Source organism: Acyrthosiphon pisum, chromosome A2 (genome assembly GCF_005508785.2).
Source record: "Acyrthosiphon pisum isolate AL4f chromosome A2, pea_aphid_22Mar2018_4r6ur, whole genome shotgun sequence".
Taxonomy (NCBI): Eukaryota; Metazoa; Arthropoda; class Insecta; order Hemiptera; family Aphididae; genus Acyrthosiphon; species Acyrthosiphon pisum.
This window is the reverse complement of record NC_042495.1, coordinates 58,897,987-58,920,448: the sequence shown is the minus strand read 5'-3', so window position 1 is coordinate 58,920,448 and position 22,462 is coordinate 58,897,987. Positions and strand designations below refer to the sequence as shown.

The window sequence follows — 22,462 nt, the reverse complement described above, 5'->3', positions numbered from 1 at the left end:
CCCCCTATTTTCGCCTATGCTTATTTGTTTTCATATTAGTATTATACTATAAAAGCTTAAAAATACTAAGTTAGGTACGAAAAAAAAATATACTAACGACATATTATATTGTACCAATGTATGTACAATAGGTACAAAAATATGCTTTGTACACGAATATTTAATAATGTACCCTAAATCAGTTAGGGAACGTAGTGAAGGCGCGCACTACGGAGTCTAACCGGATTCGGGCACTAGTGCCTCAGCTTAGTTAGGGTTCGAATATACCCACCCGGGGCCATGACCCCCTGCCCCTCCTTAATCCGGGCTTGCACATTTTCAATTTGTAACCTAGCCCATAGGTAAATCAATGTTTTAAAAATTATGGTGCCAAAATAATTCTGATACTCGAGGGATGTTTTTGATTTTAATTGTCCGAGCGAGCGTGTGACCACGCTGAGTGTATTTGGAAATACCGACAATTTCAATTAGCTATGTACAAGGCCGTAGCTAGGGGGGCGGGTTTTAGGGTTCAGACCGCCCCCCAACATTTTTTACACAGTTTTTCAAACTGGAAAAATGCGTTGGAAACTTTTCAATCGCATTCAAATAAATTGTACCATAAAAAATCTGTAGAATCTGCTGAACACTTTTTATCTGTACAACGGGGCTTACAACCAAATATTGTTCAACAAATTGATGTAGGTTTAAAAAAACAGATTGAAGAAAATAAAAAAAAACTTCGTCTAATAGTTTATACTATAATAATGATGGGTAGGCAAGAAATTCCATTTCGGGGTACTTCGGATTTTGGACGATTGACGGTAAGCGATAGCGAACCTATAATAAACGACGGTAATTTTCGTGCAATTTTACGAATGCGTGTTAAATTTGGAGATTTGGAATTAAAAAATCATATTATTGAAAGTGATCCAGGTAATGCACTTTATACTAGCCCGGATATACAAAATTAATTTATTTCGATATAGTATTTATAGTACGTTTTACATATTTTTTATTTTTTTGATATATATATTGTATATAGTTAACTTGTATACTAAAGTGTAATGAATTATAATTATTAATGTAGAAATATAAGATAATGTACATAGTTACCTACTGAAATTTTTAAAAAAATGTCATGTTCTTAATTTAAATAATATTTTTTATAATTTCATATTTTATTACATAATATAACATTTATACTCTAACCCCCCCGAAATATTTTTCTGGCTACGGCCTTGGCTATGTATAACTTTAAAATAAGTCTGATCGCTAAATTCAGACTTCCCCATCGTTTCCAGCATGCTTGACTACACAGGTAAGTTAAAATATAAAAAATTGAAAAAATATTGTCCAGTAAAACAAAAAAGTCCCCAACGCGTGGTAAAATATTGCATTGTATACGAATGCCACAAAAACGGTAATCGAAAAAAAAATCCCCGGAAAAAAATTCAAAAATCCCCAAAGCAAATACTTATATATCATTTTACATCATAAAACATCTTATAACTCACCTTAAAATTAAAATATAATATAAAACCTTATGATATTGCCTAGATAATAAACTTAACTTAAAATTTTATAAGAATAGTCACTTCACTCTAGTAGCGTATATAGAAATAATTTTTGGGGTGGGCTCAGTAAAATTAAATTGACTTTTTGTTTAGTTAAATATTATAATAGAAAATAACGTTAAAATGACAGTCCAAGGAGGGGCGGAAGGCCCCTTCACCCCTATCCCACCCTCGTATCCGCCACTGGGTGGGCTATAATGCTATATAATATGATTGACTATTAAATGATACTTTAATATTACAGTAAAATCAAAACAAATTTGTAACTTATATAGTCGTCGAAATTATACCTCCCACCAATTATAAATGATTGCAGTGTTATTACTTTTTTTCGTCTAGATAATGTTATTAGTAATGACTTTTATGTAACACGCCCATGAGCGAGTTTGATACAATTGTAAATATTAAGGTAAAATATTATATTGTAGGTATATTATATAAACCTAAACTAATAAAATAATTTATTATGGCACAAATATCAGTAATTTGCTCGAACGTATTGGAAACATGAACTCGTTATAGTGCTAGACGTTAGTTATTAATTATTACCTATAGGTAGTATGCCAAATATATGGATCTCAAAATTAAAACAATTTTTACTACAAAATAAAATAAACCATGCAATTTGATTGAAAATTATGTTTATAGTGAATCTAACTACTTGAAAAACAATTCTCCTAAATACATTGCAATTTTTTCAAACTCAACCAGACGTAAACCACCTGTTTATTTAAACATACAGCTTCCCTCAAACCCTACGGATAACTAAAAAGGTGATGACAGACACGAATATCTTTTTAAAAAAAACACATATCATTACAAAATATCATTGTAAACTCAATACATTCATCGCTCCGCTCAGAATCTAAAAAAGAAATCCACATATTTTTTTAAAAATTATAATGTCCTGCAAGGTATAAAAAAAAAAACGAAGTACAATGGGTACATTGTACAAATGTATTATTATAATTATTTACTTATATCTAAAGTCTAAAATAATAAACTAATATTATATAATATTATACGTACTTGAAATTTCCGAACTAACATTGAAATGATTCGTTTATTATTTGTGAATTTAGACATGTTTATCAATAATCTTGTCTTCAAAAGTATTTGCGTAATAATAGAGATTCTATAGACCAATGCAAATATGGACATAATAGAAAGTATTAAAAACCAAATCCATATTAATAAGTATATTTTTTCGTTTAAAACATTTTGAGCGAGAATGCACATAGCATCTATGTTTTGAATAGTGCCAGATGGTCCATACTTGAAAAAATTACATTTAGTAAGTCGAGGAAAGATATCTTCCATTGGGTTAAAGTAGCTAGGATGTTGATAGTATTTAAACACTTCAATTCCGTAAGTTAAAAACGATTCACCAAGAAATTTATGAGTAATGTAAATGTTGACACCAATGTTGAATATATTCATTATTTCACACAAAATATAACCAAATGCGTAGGTACTGTGAGTATGAAAGCTCTCAATGAAATATTGTACCTGTAATTAAAAATCACTAATATTTTATTAAAAATACATTAATTAAATTTTTTTATATTTAAATATTTGCTAATTCATCTATTTATTGTTTCCTGATCAATGAAATAAAAATGAATGTTAGCAAAATATTAACAATTAATTTGAACTAAATTGTTATCAATCTGTCATACACCGTAATTCAATGAAATCATGTCTATACAATATTATAATAACCAAAAGCTATATAATAAATATATAAGATTAAGATCCTTCGTGATGAAAATTATGATTGAATTAAAATAATTAGTTATTATATTATATCTATGTAAATACTAAATAACAATGTATACATTATTATAACTTATGAGACTTAAGAATATAACCATTCATTATAAAGAATTGTATTTATAATCAAGGATATATTAACTAAACACTGTAGCCAGCTGTACCTATAAGCTTTAGGGTAAAATATTACTTATTAGGTAGATATATTTTAGAAAATGTTGAGCAGTAAAAAAATATAATAAAGCCAGTGAATTCAAACGTTACATTTATGGAGTCATTACTTAAATATATTAATGATTATAGTTTTTATTTGTTTTTACATTTTTGTTTAAAATACAAACCAATCTGTCTTGTTTTAAACGTCTTGTTTTAGCAGGACCCGCACAAAATCCACGCATGCCATTTGTGATCATACGTATTTTTCCTCCTTCCCATATTTTCCATATCCAATGAGGCACATAAAATGTCATAGCTTGAAAGAACAGCATAAATGGTACCCATTTATAGTATGAATGGGATCTAATATTTTGTTCGTTGTTTTTTATTTTAGGTAGACCGAATTCTGGTTTCATATTATTATATGTGTATAAGCTCGACATCCAGCAATAACTATTTATAACTTTTTGCATTTCTGTTTTTTTTGATGAGTTTGTTATGCATTCGATCGGATTTCCTTTATAAACATAAATATTAAACACAGAATGGATAATGAATATCACCCGTACGGGCTGTATATATTCTATATTACTAAACAATTATTTTTGTAATATAATCATCAATCAATTTCAGTATTAAATTTAATAGTTTTAAAATAAGTACTAACCTATTAAATTGATAGATGTAACCAATATACAGAACGTTAATAAAATATTGGTAGTTAGTTTATAGTGGCATTGGAATATATAATCGTCGATCACAGGTTTATCATTGCATACTTTAAACGATTTTGCAATAATATCGAATGGCGAGATAGGAATCATATCTTCTCCTTGATATTATCTTCCTGTAAATGTAAAGACATAAACTATTAGGTATATGGATTAAATGTAGGTATACATGACTAATTTGCAAGATTGCTAGAATATATACCTATTAATTTATTACCTATATTGCATGTAACATAATTAATTACTAATAAGTACTATGATGGTTTTTAAACTTTTTTCTATTCTTCATTATTTATTTCTTACGTATTAAATTTACAAATAAAAAAAAGAGGAAAAGTAGGAAATCGCTCTGCTGTGCAGTAGGTGTCGAGTGTACCTCGTTATTGAGTAAGTCACTGTAGTAATGTAAGGTAATGTAGGTACTAGGTATGTGTTAAATTTGAATTCAATGATTTTATTTTATTTTTATTAAATACGGGTGTAGCCTAAAGTACAGTAAATAAAAGTTAGATCTTACATACATATAGCAAATCAGCAGAAGTGGAAACGAAACCAGGTGTTTAAGTTAGAGTGAAAGCGATGAGTGGACGTTAGCAAGGCACATCATGCGGTGAATCAGATTGTTTGAGCTGTAATTGGTGGCGTACATAGGGATAGCAAATGTTGTGGTCGAGCGGGTTCCAAGTGGAGGGACGCAAAAGTTGATCAGGACAAGGAGTGTAGGAGCGTCGGCAGAGCCGTGAATGAGATTCTTGAGAAAGTTCAAGTTACTGACAACTCTTCTGTCAGATAGCGTTGAAAGACTGAGCGTGTGGAGATTTGGTGAGCAGTCATGCATCGGGTGAGGAATATTCAACGTGTTACCGGCATAAGATAAAAAGCGCTTTTGAACACGCTCAATGATAGCAGAGTCAGAAGCTATGCTCGGATCCCAAAGAACTGAACCATATTCAAGCAGGGGACGTACTAATGAGCAAAAGAGAGCCTTCAGTGGAGAGGTAAGCTTAAAGTCTGATGATATTTGTTTTACAAATCCCAAAGTCTTAAATGCCTTACAACTTATTGACAGTATACATTGGCGCAATTTCAACTTTTGGCTTGGGGGGGGGGGGGGGGGGTTAGCCCCCCAATTTGCGCCTATGACAGTATATGATGGTAAAATTAAGGTCGGAGGAAAATAGGATGATGATCAATAACAATACTGAAAAAGATGTCTATCAGCCTATATTATAATACCAATAGCCACGATAGGTGATAATTTAGTGTTAACCATTTAGTGTTTTAGTAACAACTACGACAGATTATTACAAATATGATAGTGAGTGCGCCTTTATCGAGTTGGTGCTGAAAGGTTGGTAAAATATTACAATACAGCATCTGAAAAATTTCAAGTTCAGCACGCCACTGAATGAATGTAAAGTTGAGATCATATAATTACCCATATTATTATAGTATTATACTTATTCAATATTATACTAATTATTTAAAAAAGTTATAGTGTAGGTACCTAGTAGGTAAGTACCTACCAACAGATATTGTTTAAAATAAAAATTCCGAATTGGAACCTAAAAATATGCACCTGCTACCTAAAATTTAGTTTTACTATTTTTAGCTACCTAGTTATGATTTTATTTTTATTACATAAAGTATTCAAATTTTAAATAAAAAATATTATTGTATTAACGTAAAATATTAGGTAGCTATCAAATTTAAATTTGCTTACCAACAGGAAAATATGAAACGTACAAATTTAGAACTATGCCAGAATGGTATTTTATTGATCTGTAAAATATCCGGAGCATGAATAGTTTGTATAAAATAAAAAGTAATGTACTCATAGATGAACTTAACATGAAACAATAATGTTAGCCATAGACGATTATTATTACTTTCTTGATAAAGAATAAACTGTGTCATGGAGCCATAGATCTATATTATGCTTTATTAATTATTATAGATATCTGTGCATGGAAAAAAAATAATTTTATTTTCTCAATATTTAATCCCGGTGTCCTAGTAAAATCGTATCCCTGGAGAATCTTACCGGGTGTGGGTATTCGAAAACCAAGATCTACAGTATCAAAATCAGGTTTTAAAATAAGCAATAACACGAGTTTTGAATTTTACCATAATTAATGCCTACCGAACCGTCACATGAGTAGGAACAACAGCCGATTACATACATAATATATGTCATATATATATTAATTCAAAATAATTAAGTCAACCCATTATTTTAATAAAATAACTATTGAATAAAATTTGAATAAAAATTGGATATAATTCTGGTTTAGCAACCTATCGATTTTCAAATTTTTTTTTTCCAAAATGTGTATTTTAGGGTGCTTTATAAGAATATAAAAAAAAGCCCGGACAAACATTGTTTTGAAGTTATTGATGAAAAACTTCAAAAACTACATTTTTCACGTTACGCGCATTTTTTAAAAAAATACTTAGAATTGAATATTTTGAAATTTTTTTTTTCCAAAATATGTGCTATTTTAAACAATAATTATATTGATTGTTATTAACCTATACCTACAATTGTGATTTGTGCTTGTTTATAGAACAGGAAGCCCGGATTAAGATACTTTTGGGTCCAGGGACAACAATTTTAGGGACTTATAAACATAATCAAAATATTGGTGATCCACAAATAAATATAATTCAGAATTTAAAAAATATTTTGATATTATAACATTAATACTATACGTCATCAATACTTATATTTTTAAAACAAAACACTAACATAAAAACGTTAACATTTCCCACTATTATAACGTTATTTCGACGACCAGACAGTGCCAACTGTCAGGGTTTATGAGTACCTATAATGACTGTTCAACTTTTCGTATAAAAACAACGTAAATTAAATTTGTTTGGCTCCAGGAACCTTTTATCATTAGATTTGCTTTCATAAGCTTAAGCAGATAATATAAATTATAATTTTATGGTTATCCATATCACATTGCATATTATATTATAATTTTACACTTATACAGATAAATGATAATTGGTACGCCTATTTAAATAATTTATTGCCATCCATTTGAATTATAATGAATGATTTATTTTTGATAAAAATTAATAGAAATTGAAATTATGTTATTAGGTAATATTATAAAAATTAAAAAAATTAATGGATCACACTACTATGTATAATGTATATATTCGATTATCAAAACAATAACTATTGTTTATATGACTAATTTTATTAGTTTTTCAATACTTTGTTAATCTTGTTAGTTGTTTATGGCTTATGCATATCAAAAGCACAGAATCGTATGTTCTATATACTAAAATGGTTATTATTATAGTTAAAGAATTATATTATATTGTCCACTGCTTGAAGCACAGGTCAAACGGTTTAAAAAAGACGTTGAATATTTTAAAACATGAGTATTATAAATTATAATATAGTATTGTGCTGCAGCAGGAATGTAATTGTGTTTTGATGCATTTACGAAAATAAGTGTAAATATTATATTTTATTGATCAATGACTTTTGTAGGTAATACAATACCTTATTATAATAATTTTGAAAAATAATTTCTTTTATAAAACAAATGATTATTAACAAAGATATTTTTGTAGGTACCTATATAGTATATTATATTAAATATTATACAGCCTCGAACTGCAATAAAATATGAATTCGTGCTCTTTAGCGCGTGCTCTCACAAGGTCCAAAAAGGTTGCCTAATATATTATTACATTACTGGACACACCTAAAAACACAACAATAATTATTATTTTTATTTTAAATTATTAAAACACAATGTTTTATCTCACTAAAATGAATATGATATAATAACATTTCCTTTGTTTATCTATTGTTAATTCCATAAAATGATCATTGATCGTCGTAGTAACAGACCTTATCTTATTCTCAATACCTAAATAATCATTCTAATTAATAATAATATTCTTTTGCGTTGGGTTTTTTATTCATATGACTAGGTTACATAGTATAAAGTTTTTAATCTTTTTTAAATTTGAAATTATACCAATTACTATATTTAAAATTACATTTTTATCATTACACTTCCACATAAAAAAATATGAATTGCAAGTGAATAAGTGATACCCTTATTTAATTTTTTATATAGTTGATTAATGTTTACTGTATTTACAATTTGTTATCAAAGTATGACGTATATATTCTGTTATGATAGTTTGTTAGACACTGATTTCTATTATTCATATAGATTATTCGTATTAGTAATTAAACCAGTGACGATCTGCGCTTTGACCTAACCACCTGCATTTTCAAGACAGCTTTATTTACTATCAGAAATATAGGTAAGATTTTAAGGTTTATTATTATTAAAGGACTATAATAAATAAAATATGCATTTTATGTATTTTTAACGAAAAATGTTCTTAATTTAATAAATAGTAATATCGAACTTATTAGTAATTGTTTTTTTCAATATGTATCTAATATCTATACTATATTGTATTAAGTATGTCCATTTGCATTTGTTATAGACGCATAATTATTCTTAAAAATTAATATTTTTAATATAATATTATTCAATCACGTTCGTTAAAATCATTTCAAATAAAGATGAATTTAATAAACCAATACAATTTCCACAGAAGTAAACAAAATACAAATCTTAATACGAAAAATGAAGCAGCAACAATATGTATCAATATTAAAAATTTAAATATATTATTAGGTAAAAATATGTACCTACTTGGAAAACATCTAATTTTTTATCATAGAGTAAGATAATAATATTATATTATTTCAAATTTAAATGCTCAGCTGTAGACTGCAGTATATAAATATAAATATTTATATCTTTGATTAATTATTCAAGATTCGATATTCAGTTTTACCTATTTTTTTTATCTTTATTTACTAAATTAAGAATACGTATATTATTTTAGTACACAAAATGAACATTAAAAGTCAAAACAAATCATATTATAACGAAGCACTTTTATGATAATTAAAAATAGTTATTTTTAACATGTATTATAGTGGTACCTATATCCCTGAACTATAAAAACATGAGACACACACTGAGTGTTATGCACTCGGACTCGGGTAGATACTCTTCTCGCTTCGCTCACTTTGCGCAAGCTAGTATTGTATAAGAAATTGTACTATAAATTATACTATTTAAATTAAATGATAATTGGTCGTTTTCAAAGTAGTACTCAGAGCAGAGTTAAATTTACCCAAAACTAATCAAGATTTGTCAAGCCACTTATTTCATACATTTTTGTATACATGTTTTTGCATGTTTTTCACAGTTTTCCAAGTGTCTATATTAACCTGTATGAATATAATATATAATGTTATAGTTGTACCTAGGTAAACTAGAACCTACATTTTGTGTGGCCTAAAAACGGCAGGGACCGCTTAAGAACCAATAATCCAGACCATATTAATTATTACATACAATTTGAGAGAGAGACCATGTAAATACTTACATTTTGATTATTATTAATTTGACGTATTTCAATAGAAATCATTTTACTGTTTAATTTTACACATTAAATTAAAATTAGTATAAAGAAATTTAATTTTTTTTTTAAATTTATTTAGAAACAAATAAATATGGTGACATTTGAGAACTATTTACGTGTAGTAAATCAAAAAAACTGGAAAGCAAGATTATATTCGATTATTTTAATGATGTTCATGCTCATATTTTATTGCTTGAAGTCATATACTCGAATTTCACACGAATCTGGTATGTACTAAAATGTATAATATAGTGAAATTATCAGCTGATTGTTAAATTTTTCAGATATTAAACATGTCGGGCGTGTTCTATTATCAAGTATCAATAAAACAAAAAGTCAAAGAGAAAAATCGTTTTTTGAAGAGATTTTTATTTTTGAGGAACGCACTTTCACTATATTGTGTACTTCTGTTGTTGCTTTATACTTATTTTTATTTTTGGGAGTAGTATGCAATCGTTATTTGGTACCAAGCATTCATATAATTTCTCACAGTAAGTAAATATCTATAATCAATTTTTTTATGCTACAGAATATAAAATATAATTAATTATTGAATTTTTTCAATGAAAAAGTGGGAAAACATTTATTTTTAAATTTTTGAACTTCATCTTCATAATATAACATTACGCATTTCTATAAATAAACTATTGCATGAGAGTTCTTACCTGCTTAATAATAATTAATGTTCGTTGTTGCTAAATCATTGCAGTAAAATCCGAAATATTTTTTTGTTATTAATTCAGAACAATAATGTAATAAATGAAATCAGTAGCAGATTGTAGGTACTACTGTTGTTTGATTCTATATAACAAAACATGTAGGTAGGTACCTATCAATTTATTTAGACTTTGACTATACAATTTATAAAGCAATTAACAGATCACTCAGTAGGTACTATGATTGTTATATTGCATAACTGATAACAATAGCTTTTTAAAGAAGTTCAAAATGGTTTCGCTTATTTTTACATCTTAAACAACAATAGAAATTAATATTCATTAATCATGATAATTTATTTATAAATTTAAGCAATAATTACATTTTAAAAATAGAATATATCATTATTATATTGTAATACTTATTAAACTATAGTAATTAAAGCTATAATAATAATCTATATAGTCAGTCAATAATTCTTAATATAAAATCACGTGAACGTGTTTATGATATATTAATTACTAAAATAAATAAAAACACTAATTCTTAAGTTCAGTCTAACAAAATAGTTTTTGTAAACAATACATTTTTTAAGTTAACTATTTGTTTTAATAATAATAATTTCCTATTTAAATTTTGATTTTTTATTATAGGTACCTATAATTTATTATAAAATAAAATAAGTTTATAAAAATATGTATTTTTGGTAAAAATCACAATACAAGAAATAAGGCTAAAATATGATTTGATATGACGATAATATCATTGGTTAGAAATATGTAAAATACTATGTAGGTAGTAGTGTTATTTGTAATCAATGTTGGCACATCATAAACAAAATTATATCTCCATATATTGTAAAAATTCATAAGTTTTAGAAATATGTACATAAACATTTACACTTCTGACTTTTGAGAGATTCATTGATTGATCATTCCCGCGTTCGCCAAACAGAATAAATCAAAATATGACGTTAACGTTTTTTTAAAATACTTAATCATTATTATAGCTTACAATTCAAAAGGTTCAGACAGTTCAGAATATTTATTGCTGACGAAAAAGTTTTCAAACTTAGATTAATAAATTAATCTAATGCCAAATTATAAAGGTATTAATTAATGGTTAGATGAACTAACAGTGGGTATGAATAACTAATGCTATATTTTTGCCTTTATATACATAATTGGGATTTAAAGTAAAATCTTTATAATTTTTTTCTTCTAAGGAGTAGCTTTACTAGTTAGTTTCGAGATTATATTATGCACCTCAATATTGAGTAGGTCATTGTAATGAACCTATATGTATTAAATATTAAATTTTAACTCATTGATAAACCATTGCATACAAAAACAATTCTGAAGGAAGTTGGTATTCCAGCCTCTATTTCTAAGGATATCTTAAAGGTAATAAACTAATATTAATATTATAGGTAGTATAAGTAAATTATGTATTTATTAGTCATACGATAGGTTGAAATAATTTTTTCCAAAAATATCGCATTTCATTTTTTATAGTTAATTATTAATTAATTATATATTTATTATTTTTTTATTTATAATAAGTATACTAGCTTCCCGACCTTCCTCCGGAAGAAATTATTTTTTTACAATTTAATTTAAAAACATATGACTATTTTTTGGCTATACAAATAATATAATATAATTACATATTGTAGTTATTGTTATATCTAATTTCTGAAAATTATATATCCTACATTCGTTTTTTAATTACAATAAAATAAGAAAAACGTTACATGAGAAATCGAGTGAATGTCAAATGTTGTAAAAATATGAATTTCAAACGCTCATAACAATTTAATTTGACTTTCTTGTAGACATTTTTTTTTTGATGAAGGTAGACAATACTATGTGGAATCTTGTAATACATTTTAAAATTTTAGATTTAAAAAGAAATTTTTTTACGAATTCTTAACTCGAAATAATTTGCTAATTTTCGTGATTTTTACATATTTTGACAAATTTTGAACTTTAAATGCTAATGAAAAAAAACTGTGATTATGGATTTTTAATATTTTTAAAATGTCATTGTAACAATATAGTAGGAGCCATGTATTAAATTGTCAAGTATTTTTACTCGACAAATAAAGTTTTATTGACATTCATAGAAAAAAAAACTAATAAAATTGGAAACTGAAAATATCCATAAACAGTTCAAAACAAATCAAAATATTTTGAAAATTTTATCATGTCTAGAAAATGGAAATATAAACAACCAGTGAAAATTTCATATATCTACGGTTATTTGTTTTAAAGTTACACCAAAAACCAAAATCGATTTTCTCGAAAACAGATTTTGCGTAAAAATTCGCGTTTTTCCTTAATTTTTCTTTTGTTTTTCACGGCGCTTTTGAAAACTATTGGAAATTTCAAATTTTGACCTTCCGAATGCACCAACTAGATTCACTTTTCCATCAAACAAGATACTGTTGAAGAAAATCGAAGCATTTTTACTGCCCTAAACCGTGATGACAGACACAAAAAAAAAATAAAAAAAAAAATTAAAAAAAAAAACAAAAAAAAAAAAACACACATCATTGTAAAATCAATACATTCATCGTTCCACTCAGAATCTAAAAATATATTTGTTAAATTATTAATTTGAGATGAGTATAGACGTATAGTTTGAATTAGTAAATAATAGTCAAGTAAAAGTAAAAGGGTATACAGTGTTCATCATGATAAAAGTTCAATAAAATTGTTTTTTTATAACTAATAGATTAGAAATTAGAAAGACACAATCACTATTTAATCTTTATGTGACTTACAAACTATTACTAATTAAAAAAAATTGATTACTTAACTTTTTTTAAACAGAGTTAAGTTGATATTTTTTTCTATATTAACTTTTAACTTATCGAGTTAAATTTATAATTTGTTAACTGTTAACTTTTAACTTATCGATCTTGGGTCCTCTTAACTTAACTTAACTTGAGTTAATTATATAATTTATACATTCATCTGCTCATGTAATGTTATCGAATATTCAAAAAGAAAAAAAAGAAAAAATTCAAGTAAATTTAATTTAATATTTATTTTTAATACATTAATTACATAGGTATATTAAACAGATTTTTGATAACTAATTTGTGCTGAGGACTTCATTATAAACTATATTTTATGTCTTTCCTTCGGTTATTAAAATTACTCTAGTGCTAGAGCCTAAAAGAACTTACCTAAAAGAAAGTAACGTTTTTTCAAGTTATTTCTTTGGGCTTGTCAATACTTTTGCCCCCTAGCCTGTTATTGAAAACTAAAACGACGCTACTGAGGAAATCTGCAGGAAACTGTAGTCTTTTAAACTAGAAAGGATAACCGGATAGAACATACTCTAGGTATGAAAACTGATTCATCATATATATACTTTAATAGTTTAATATTTATGTGTAGGTACCTAAATATTGTGAAATGACAACTATACCTCTAATTTAAATATTAAACAATTACCTGGTTATAACTTTTGATTATTTATTTAATATTTAAGTTACCTATGTAAAGATAAGTTAATGTTGTTATAATTTTATACATTCAAACTTGAGTATATATTTCTTCTACTATTTCTTTAAATTGAATACAATGTACATTCTTCCCAATGAAATTAAGGAGTATATAATCTCCTACCTAAAAATATAAATTGTATCTAAAATTATTAGATTGAAATTTTATTTTACATTTTAATAATAATTTGTTGAATTTTGAGTAAGCCACTATAATGTATGACATGTTAAATTTAAATTCAATGATAAATCATTGCACATGAAAAACGATTCTGAGCGAAAACTTGGCCTATAATATGATTTTATGACAGACACAAAAATAAAAAAACACACATCATTGTAAAACCAATACATTCATCGTTCCACTCAGAATCTAAAATGCAAGTGCAAACAAATAAATAAATAATTAATAATAATAATTATAAAAATAATAAATAAATAAACAAACAAACCGGTTTCCTTCGTCTCCAAAACCAAGTTAAATTCTTATATATATAGGTAATAATTGTTATTCATTTATAGATTAATACCAGTGTATCATAATATAATGGTGTAAAATAAATAGGTTCGTGACATTAATAGCTTAAAATTGGTAAAAAATTTTAAAAGTTTCATTGATTTTTAGTTTTTTGCTGTTCTTATATTTAAAAATAAACACATTATTGTCGTTAAATTTATCGCTCAGAGTCTAAAATATACTACAAATAAACAAATTTATATTAAATCAGTTGATATATATATGAAATTATTTTAACAAGTCTATTATTATATAATTTACCTATATCGTAAAATAGCTGAAATTATTGGGCCATAGTTATCATTAAAATTGCTTCATAATACTACGTCATCATTCACAATCACGGCTATATAATAAACACATACGCACAACCGTACACGACCTCTTTACCATAAGACAATAACCTGACAATTTAACTGAATTGTTAGGTCACTTTCAATTTTTTATTTTTAAATAGTAAAATAAATATAAAATTTAATAATCTGAAGAAGATTAATTGTATATAAATGTTTATGTACAAGTATATAGAATTGTAAATTGAACAAAATATAGGCTTTTACCAACAATGAAAATAATAAGATCTATAGAAAATGTTAGAATTTCATGTGCTTATATTAAATTTTCTAAAAGTAGGTATTATTAAAAAAAAACTAATAGGTACCTTTTAAAATAATTTTAGTCTTTAGAAGTGTTCATTGTGTAATAATTACCCTCAATACATTATTTAGATATAATAGTGTTTCTTATCGTGCATTTTAACATCATTTTCAATAATTTTTAAGGGATGAAGTTGAGTGAAGATGTTGCAGGAGCGTCTGTAATGGCTGCAGCAGTGGCATGTCCTGAACTATTCGTTAATATACTAGCTACGTTCTTTACAGAGGGCGATGTTGGAATCGGAACTGTAGTCGGCACTGGCTTATTTAATGTACTATTAGTTCCTGGACTTTGTATAATTATGGCAGATCAAAAGGTACTTGTTTTTTTTTCTACCTAATAGTCCATGTCCTATGGACTATGTACAACCATAAACTAGGAATTATGATACGCGTACCTCAATACGATACATATTTGATATTATTAATATCTACGATTTAATAATGCACTAAGTAATAAAATAATAAAATAGATACAAATTAGAATTAACAATACAACAAGATCATTAGTGTTAACTGTTAATACAATTTAATGAAAATGTTTATAGGTCATACACCTGGAAAACTGGCCCATCACACGTGATGTATCCATGTATCTTTTAACTATATCATTATTAGTTTGGTCATTAGCTGATAACAAGGTTTATGCTTACGAAGCGTTGATATTAATTATAGTTTACATGGTATACCTATTAAGTAAGTAATCTATTGTTTCTTATTTTCATGGCTGTCAATAATTCCCAACAGTTCTCTCTTACAGCTCATATCTTGAAAAAATATTTAAATATATATCTCAACAAGAGAACAAAGTTTTCGAAGGGTGCAGTGAGAACCAACCGATTCTTCCTCTAAATGGTAAATTGGCATGTGAAGTTTGTAGATGAACAGACAAACAGTAGTACTATGTAAATTAGTTTAAATATAGATATATATAATATATATGCATGTTAATAACCTTTAGGAGTTGCAGCAAATGGATTTATAGTGCAAGAGCATATTAATTTGCCCAAATGGAAGGACAGACTTCGTGATCAACTATTAAATATCAAAGAAATACTGGTATGGCCTATAGTCTTAATCTTAAAAGTGACTGTTCCGAGCTGCAATAGCCAAGATAGAGTTTTTTGGATACCAATTACCATGTGTATGTGTATATTTTGGATTGGATGTGGATCATTTATCATTGTAGAATTGATTACAATTATAGGTGAGAATTTTATAAAGAAACCCGAGACCAATGTATTTTGTCCACAAAAATGTACGCTTTACGGGAATAATGATCCTGTTCTGTAGAATTAACCAAATTTGATAATTTTTTTTTTTAAACTAATAGTAAATTCTACAAGACTCCAATTTTCAATATTTTAATTTCAAACTGTATAATAATGTGTCTTCAAAAATAATAACATTTTAAGCGTTTTTTTATAAATAATATTATACGATTATTTTAAATAAAATAAAAATCTGAGTTTGATGCGACCTGTAGGAAATCTTCTTCTTTCAGATAAAAAATAGTTATCAAAATCCGACAATTATACCGGTGAAATCATTTTTTTCGATATAATACATCGTATCAACCCCCCCCCCCCCCCTTAAATAGGCATCGGGCAGTAGATTAGCGGAAAATAATTACAATTAAAGTGGCAACTAAAGTATAAAATATTATTTTCAAATTTTATAGAATTGCGGAAAATTTGAAAACCTGGTTCCTTAATATTATTATATTTAATTAATAATAGGTACCTACATGTACATCAGTACTATTATTTGTTAAATAATAATAAAAAAAAGATTACATTAAACTATGTAATAGTTAGTTATGAGCATACTAAAGCTTCTCTTGAAATGTTATTCATTTATTGAAATATTAATCTTAACCCAAACCCGTCTATAAAAAAAGCAATACTTAGGTAGATGCCACTAATTTTTTATACAAACAATTTAAAGTGAGAATAATAGAAGAAACATTTTTGTAGAATGTAGGTAGTAGAAGACATTGGGGTCTATATTATATGGACATAAACAAGAGGTGATTAGACAATATTTACATTTTCCGCGTGTTTTCGAAATAAAAAAGCATTATATTATGGTATATCAAAAATTGTTTGTGACAAATCACAATAACAAATTCGATCACCAAAATTCATTTTAACTCATTTTCAGCGTCAAAACTACATAAATAACACAACAATTCTAAAAAATGAATTATTAAATTAGTACTTCGTATAATGTACGTTTATTGAAATTGATTTAATCATGTTATAAAATGATAGATTTATAATATTGGAAAATTTTCCGATGATAAATCATTGCTTTCAAAAATGATTTTCGGAGTAATATGCATACTGCATTACTGCCATATTGAATATCGTCCCTAATTGTTTGTATTGTAAAATTTCTACTTAAAAAAAATATGTTACGTACCTATAGCGATATTTGAGGTTTTTAACTATTGATAACCTTAAATGAATTGTTCAGTTCTTAATATTAAAATTACAAATTGAATTATCACAGAAATAAATAAATCTTGAATGGGTCCGCTATCATCGGCACAAACCTGTGCCGTACAGTACCTATAGTTCATCATATTATTTTGTATAATACATTATATACATTTGATTTGAAAGTGATGGGAGCCATTGCAAGATAATTTAAATTAAGGTTTACTTGGTTCTTTATTGTTTTCGGAAATGTCCTATCATAGTATGCATATGATTTTTAATAATTAATTTGAATTGGAGTTGAATAGGTTCCTGGTTCTCTATAACACTATAGAGCTCAACAAACTTAATTTTATAATAAATTGAGGGGTGACATTTCAAGACGTACTATATCTCCAAAATGTCATGAATTGAGTTATACATCGAATCATATGAAAAAATGGACGAGGAATCGAATGGCTTGGTCAAGTTGAACCAAAACGTACTACCTATTTCTTTTTTGTTAAAACCAATCTGAAACTCAAAAATTACGCAAAACGCACTATTTCCAAAGGCAAAATTTGTCTAAATGCAGTATTTCAAAAATTTGTTAAAACGTAGGATTTCGGTATTTCCAGGTAAATTGACACAAAACGTACTACTTCCAAAGTAGGCCATATTGTACTATTTCCCATAGTATTAAGATAAGGAATATAATTGAGTTAAATACATAACGTACTATTTCCACTGGTAATTAAAAATAGAAAATCGCGATTTCTCAAAAAAGTGTAAAATGGAAATATTACGTTTTGAAATGTCACCCGTCAATTGTTGTTAACCAGATAAATTATTAGGTATATATGTAATTATTAGTAAAATGAATATTGGAATAATTTTTAGGAAATGAATTCTCAATACCTGATTCAGTTATGGGCATTACATTATTAGCAATTGGTATGAGTGTACCCGAAATGGTGTCTAGTATAGCAGTTGCAAGACAAGGTTTAATAAATTGTAAAATATAAAACACAAACGGCAAAAAATAAATGTTTTGTTTTAATTTAAAGGACGAGGAACCATGGCTTTATGTACCGCACTGAGTTCATCAACATTTGATGTTTTAATTTGTTTGGGTGTTCCGTGGTTTATAAAAGCTATGTGGTTCCACAAAGAAAACTCAAGTGCATCTATAAATGTTCACTCGAGAAGTCTCGACGATAGTGCGATAGCTGTGATGTTAAGTACAATTGGTTTTATGCTATTGATGTGTGCCAAATCATTTGTATTAACTAAAAGAGTATGTATATTATTTATTTCCATATATGATTCATATTTGAATAACTTAAGGTACGTTTTCCTTGTAGAGTTAAAAAGTGAAACACAGTGCTTGTATTAAGTGTAAAGGCGGAGGGGCGGCGGGATGTAGTCCCTCTTCTTTTTAAAATTATAACGCATCTTTTCTAATTGAATGAATAAGACATTTAAATATTCAAGTACTCACATTGTAAAACGTTTTTACATGTCCATCTAATTTTTCTCAAATCAAGCACTAGAACAGCGTGACGTCATGACGCTGCGTCTAGACGCCGACTGTGCCAGAACCGATAGTTGACTCTAGACGCTGCAAGGAAAACGTAACTGTATACAAATTTAATAGGTATTCTATATGTTTGAGGATTTTTTTTAATCAAATATATTATCTAACCTAAAAATTGAATCAGAAAATGACAAATGTCAACTAGGTATTATTACCTATGTAGGTACAATAGTATTCGATTAATTTAAAAACATTTTTTTATTACCAGTTTAAACTTAATAATTTAAATGTGTAATGAGTCTTATTAAAAAATGAATAATGTTTAAAAGGATAAATACAATTTTATTTAAGCAACCTTGTTGATAAAAAACATTATAATAAAAATACTATTTAACAATTTTATTTCCCAAACTCTTGTCTGGTGAATAGACTAAAATTGATTTCTGACTCACCAGATTAGATGAATTTTTCACTTCATCACCAGATATTCATCGCAAAACTATTTATGCAAATCTCTGTTATCTCGTCGTATACCTACGTCTTGTTTGAGGAAAATTATCTTGAAATTAAGTAAAAGTTAATAGTAGATCGTAGACTGTAGTTAAATAAATACTCCTGTTGCCAGTTTACTTGTATCTAGGTACAACGACAAAACATATATAATTTGAAACATTTACAAAATTGTTTTTTAGGAAGACTCTTATTGTATTGGAATATATTATACTAGCTGATCCCGCGCACTTTGTTACCCGTAAAAAATGGCAACTCTTAAAAAACTCAACTCCTTTTGGGTGTAACTTTCTACAGTAAGTGCAATTCGGCCACTTTGGTTGGCAATGTACGAACATTAGATTTGATGCATGCTTGTACCTGATCTGCTGAATTAACAAATGGAAACCAATATACAAATAAAATACTAATTTTTATTAATTATTTCTCCTATAACCAAAAGCAACCATTTATAAACAAAAGTTTTCATCGCAAATACCAAAATCCTTGTTTAAGCACCTCCCTCGGAATTGACCTACCGAATCCAATTGTACTTTTTGAGATATGCGTGTAAATACAAAAGGTGCTTCTATTTTCGATAAAAACAAAAAACTTAAACATTTCCATTAATAATCTTGAATATATTTAAAAATATTAATTTAACTAACGATTAACCAATAATTATTATAATATTGTCACCATTAACAACCATTTATTAACAAAAATGTCTATCGTAAATCTCAAAACCCCTGTTGAAGCACCCCTCCGGGTTTTAATTTCTCCTTTTTAAATAAGCATACAGCACTCAGGGAAAATGTACATTCTAATGATGAAATAATTATTTGATACCTATCGGTCCAGCCGTTCTTGAGTTATAAACGGTCTATCATTTTTTTGACTCTCTTTTATCTAGGTAGTATTATATCATTATCCAAATATTTAATATATAAATACCGGTTTGATGATTTAATAATAGTTTTGATAAAAGAACCTCCAAAAACATTTTGAATGCCGATGTTGTCAGATAGAAAATAATAATATTTGTTTATGTATAGTCAGGTGGATTTCTTGTTTTCATATGGTTATTCATTTGCTCAGCCATGGTGTACAATGAGTATGCAACAAAATGAGAATAATTCGTGTAGCTTGATTGCTCAATCATTTTGCGTGAGTTGATGAACGATGACATGTAAATGGCCAATAGTATACTTGTCTATGGCTAATGCCATCGTTAAAATGAGCCACGGAATATTGATTTAGGTTCTGAAGACTGAAATATCAGGATCATTGAGTATACGTCAAAAGGACGGGCCCGTCTTATCTTCTAAAAATACTTGAGACAATTTTAATGTCTGGTATAATTAGGTACCTAGCATAAGATCGTTTACGTTATTAAATAATATATAATAATGTGCTGTGATTAGACATATTAATATATTATAGATACCTACTTGTGTTAAGCAAAAACTATTGAAAGAAACTTTAATAAATATTAAATATAGCCTATATGTACCTAAGTTCATATTATAATGATTATATTTAAAAAGTTTACATTTTTAATTTTAATGTTGGAAATATAATTTTATGTACAGCATTTTTTATTTTATAAATTATTTAAAATTGAAAATTAGTTTAATTTAACATATAATAATGAAATACAACGGTTATCTATGTATTAAATATTTAAGTTAAATTATACCTAACAACCTAACATTTTAACCTCTCTGTTAACGATACCCATGTATATTATAGTTAATTATAGATTTAAAATTAAACAGTTAGACCAGATTGTATTAACTATCATTGAATTAGCGACATTTACCTTACATTTTGTTGTATATTTTAATTTTATTTCTTACAATATGAAAATAAAATACTATCAATTGACTGACCTTCACTGTAATGAAAAAACCTACTTATATGAATATTAATCTAGAATGCGTTCTACTTTTCCTCTTCCCACCCAATTATGTTTTTAATATTTAATAATCCGTTGGATACTCATAGAATAATTTATCAATATTAATAATAAGTGATAACTAATGTTATTATCAAAATCAATAGATAATAATCTATAATATTTATTAAGCTATATATTTTATTATTTTTAAGTTTTCAATTTTGTTAGTAGAAACCAATAAACCATAATATATATGTTTTTTATACTTCTGTGTTATTTCTATTCAAATAAAATAAATTTTTCTCATTGAATGATTATATTATTCAAGCAACCATTTTATCTATTGATTTATACCCTTAAATTGTACCTATAACATGTTTTGATTATTGCAATTTATAATACCTCATGTTTTCAAATGTTTGTGGTTATATGGGTAGTATATCTCAGCGATTTTGAATTTATATGTGGTCACCAAATTACGACCTGCAGATAAACTTTATCTTGCTCGCAAACAAGAAACCATTTCATTTTATATCATAAAATTATAATTGCAGCATTCAGTTTCCACGTTTTATGTTATAATAATGAACCAACAAATAAACAAATCTGTTCAACTTTTCTGGTCTCGTAAAAATAGCTACTTTAATACTTAAATTTTACTCTTATCGTATATTTTCGAACGCTTGTTACTTAAATCATTAATACCAACAGTTTTATAATATTCAATTAAAATTAAATAGGTAATTCGCAGAAGTCAGAATGTATAATCTAGTATTACTTCCAATTTATAATGTTTATTTTTTAAATATATAAAGAAACTGTGGGAAATATTAAAAATTGATTATGGCAAATTAGTTTATTAATTATAATATACAATAGATAACCCTAAACCAATATAGATACTTAGTGGAATGTATTTTTTCAATTTACATAGGTATTATAGTATTATATAGTGACTACCTACCTACTACCACTTAGTACTTATAAGTATATTTTAGATAACAAAAGGGTACTTATAATATAATGATAAAATCTTACAATTGTCATAATCATTATGTAACCAGCGAACCTT

General features: G+C 26.8%; 2 protein-coding genes across 6 annotated transcripts in view; one reads left to right on the top strand and one right to left on the bottom strand.

Annotated features, from left to right (window-relative positions):
* The window catches only part of LOC100165879 (innexin inx3-like), a 12,357-nt gene extending 1,874 nt beyond the window's left edge, over positions 1-10,483 (bottom strand). Inside the window, exons 1-4 of one of the 2 annotated variants that reach the window (XM_016802733.2) lie at positions 10,366-10,483; positions 4,153-4,332; positions 3,671-4,002; positions 2,586-3,065 (exon numbers count right to left, since the gene is read on the bottom strand). In XM_016802733.2, coding sequence (XP_016658222.1) covers positions 2,586-3,065; positions 3,671-4,002; positions 4,153-4,309 — 969 coding nt within the window. In that variant the 5' untranslated portion in view covers positions 4,310-4,332; positions 10,366-10,483. Of the gene's footprint in view, positions 1-2,585; positions 3,066-3,670; positions 4,003-4,152; positions 4,333-5,939; positions 6,410-10,365 lie in introns of those variants that run through there. The other variant, XM_001949347.4, reaches the window with a different exon arrangement.
* LOC100163843 (sodium/potassium/calcium exchanger 4) lies at positions 8,401-21,029 on the top strand. 4 transcript variants are annotated; one of them, XM_016802730.2, is made up of 11 exons: positions 8,412-8,518; positions 9,536-9,652; positions 9,780-9,927; positions 9,985-10,191; positions 15,171-15,361; positions 15,593-15,740; positions 15,792-15,899; positions 16,006-16,251; positions 18,365-18,466; positions 18,532-18,761; positions 20,546-21,029. In XM_016802730.2, exons 3-11 carry the CDS (start codon positions 9,792-9,794, stop codon positions 20,618-20,620), a joined length of 1,443 nt encoding a protein of 480 aa, XP_016658219.1. In that variant the 5' UTR covers positions 8,412-8,518; positions 9,536-9,652; positions 9,780-9,791; the 3' UTR covers positions 20,621-21,029. The 4 variants fall into 4 exon arrangements, with proteins under 4 accessions (XP_016658220.1, XP_016658219.1, XP_008180950.1 ...); XM_008182728.3 differs by having other exon boundaries at positions 8,429-8,518; positions 9,546-9,652; XM_016802731.2 differs by lacking the exon at positions 9,536-9,652 and having other exon boundaries at positions 8,401-8,518.
* The last annotated feature ends 1,433 nt before the right edge of the window (positions 21,030-22,462 follow it).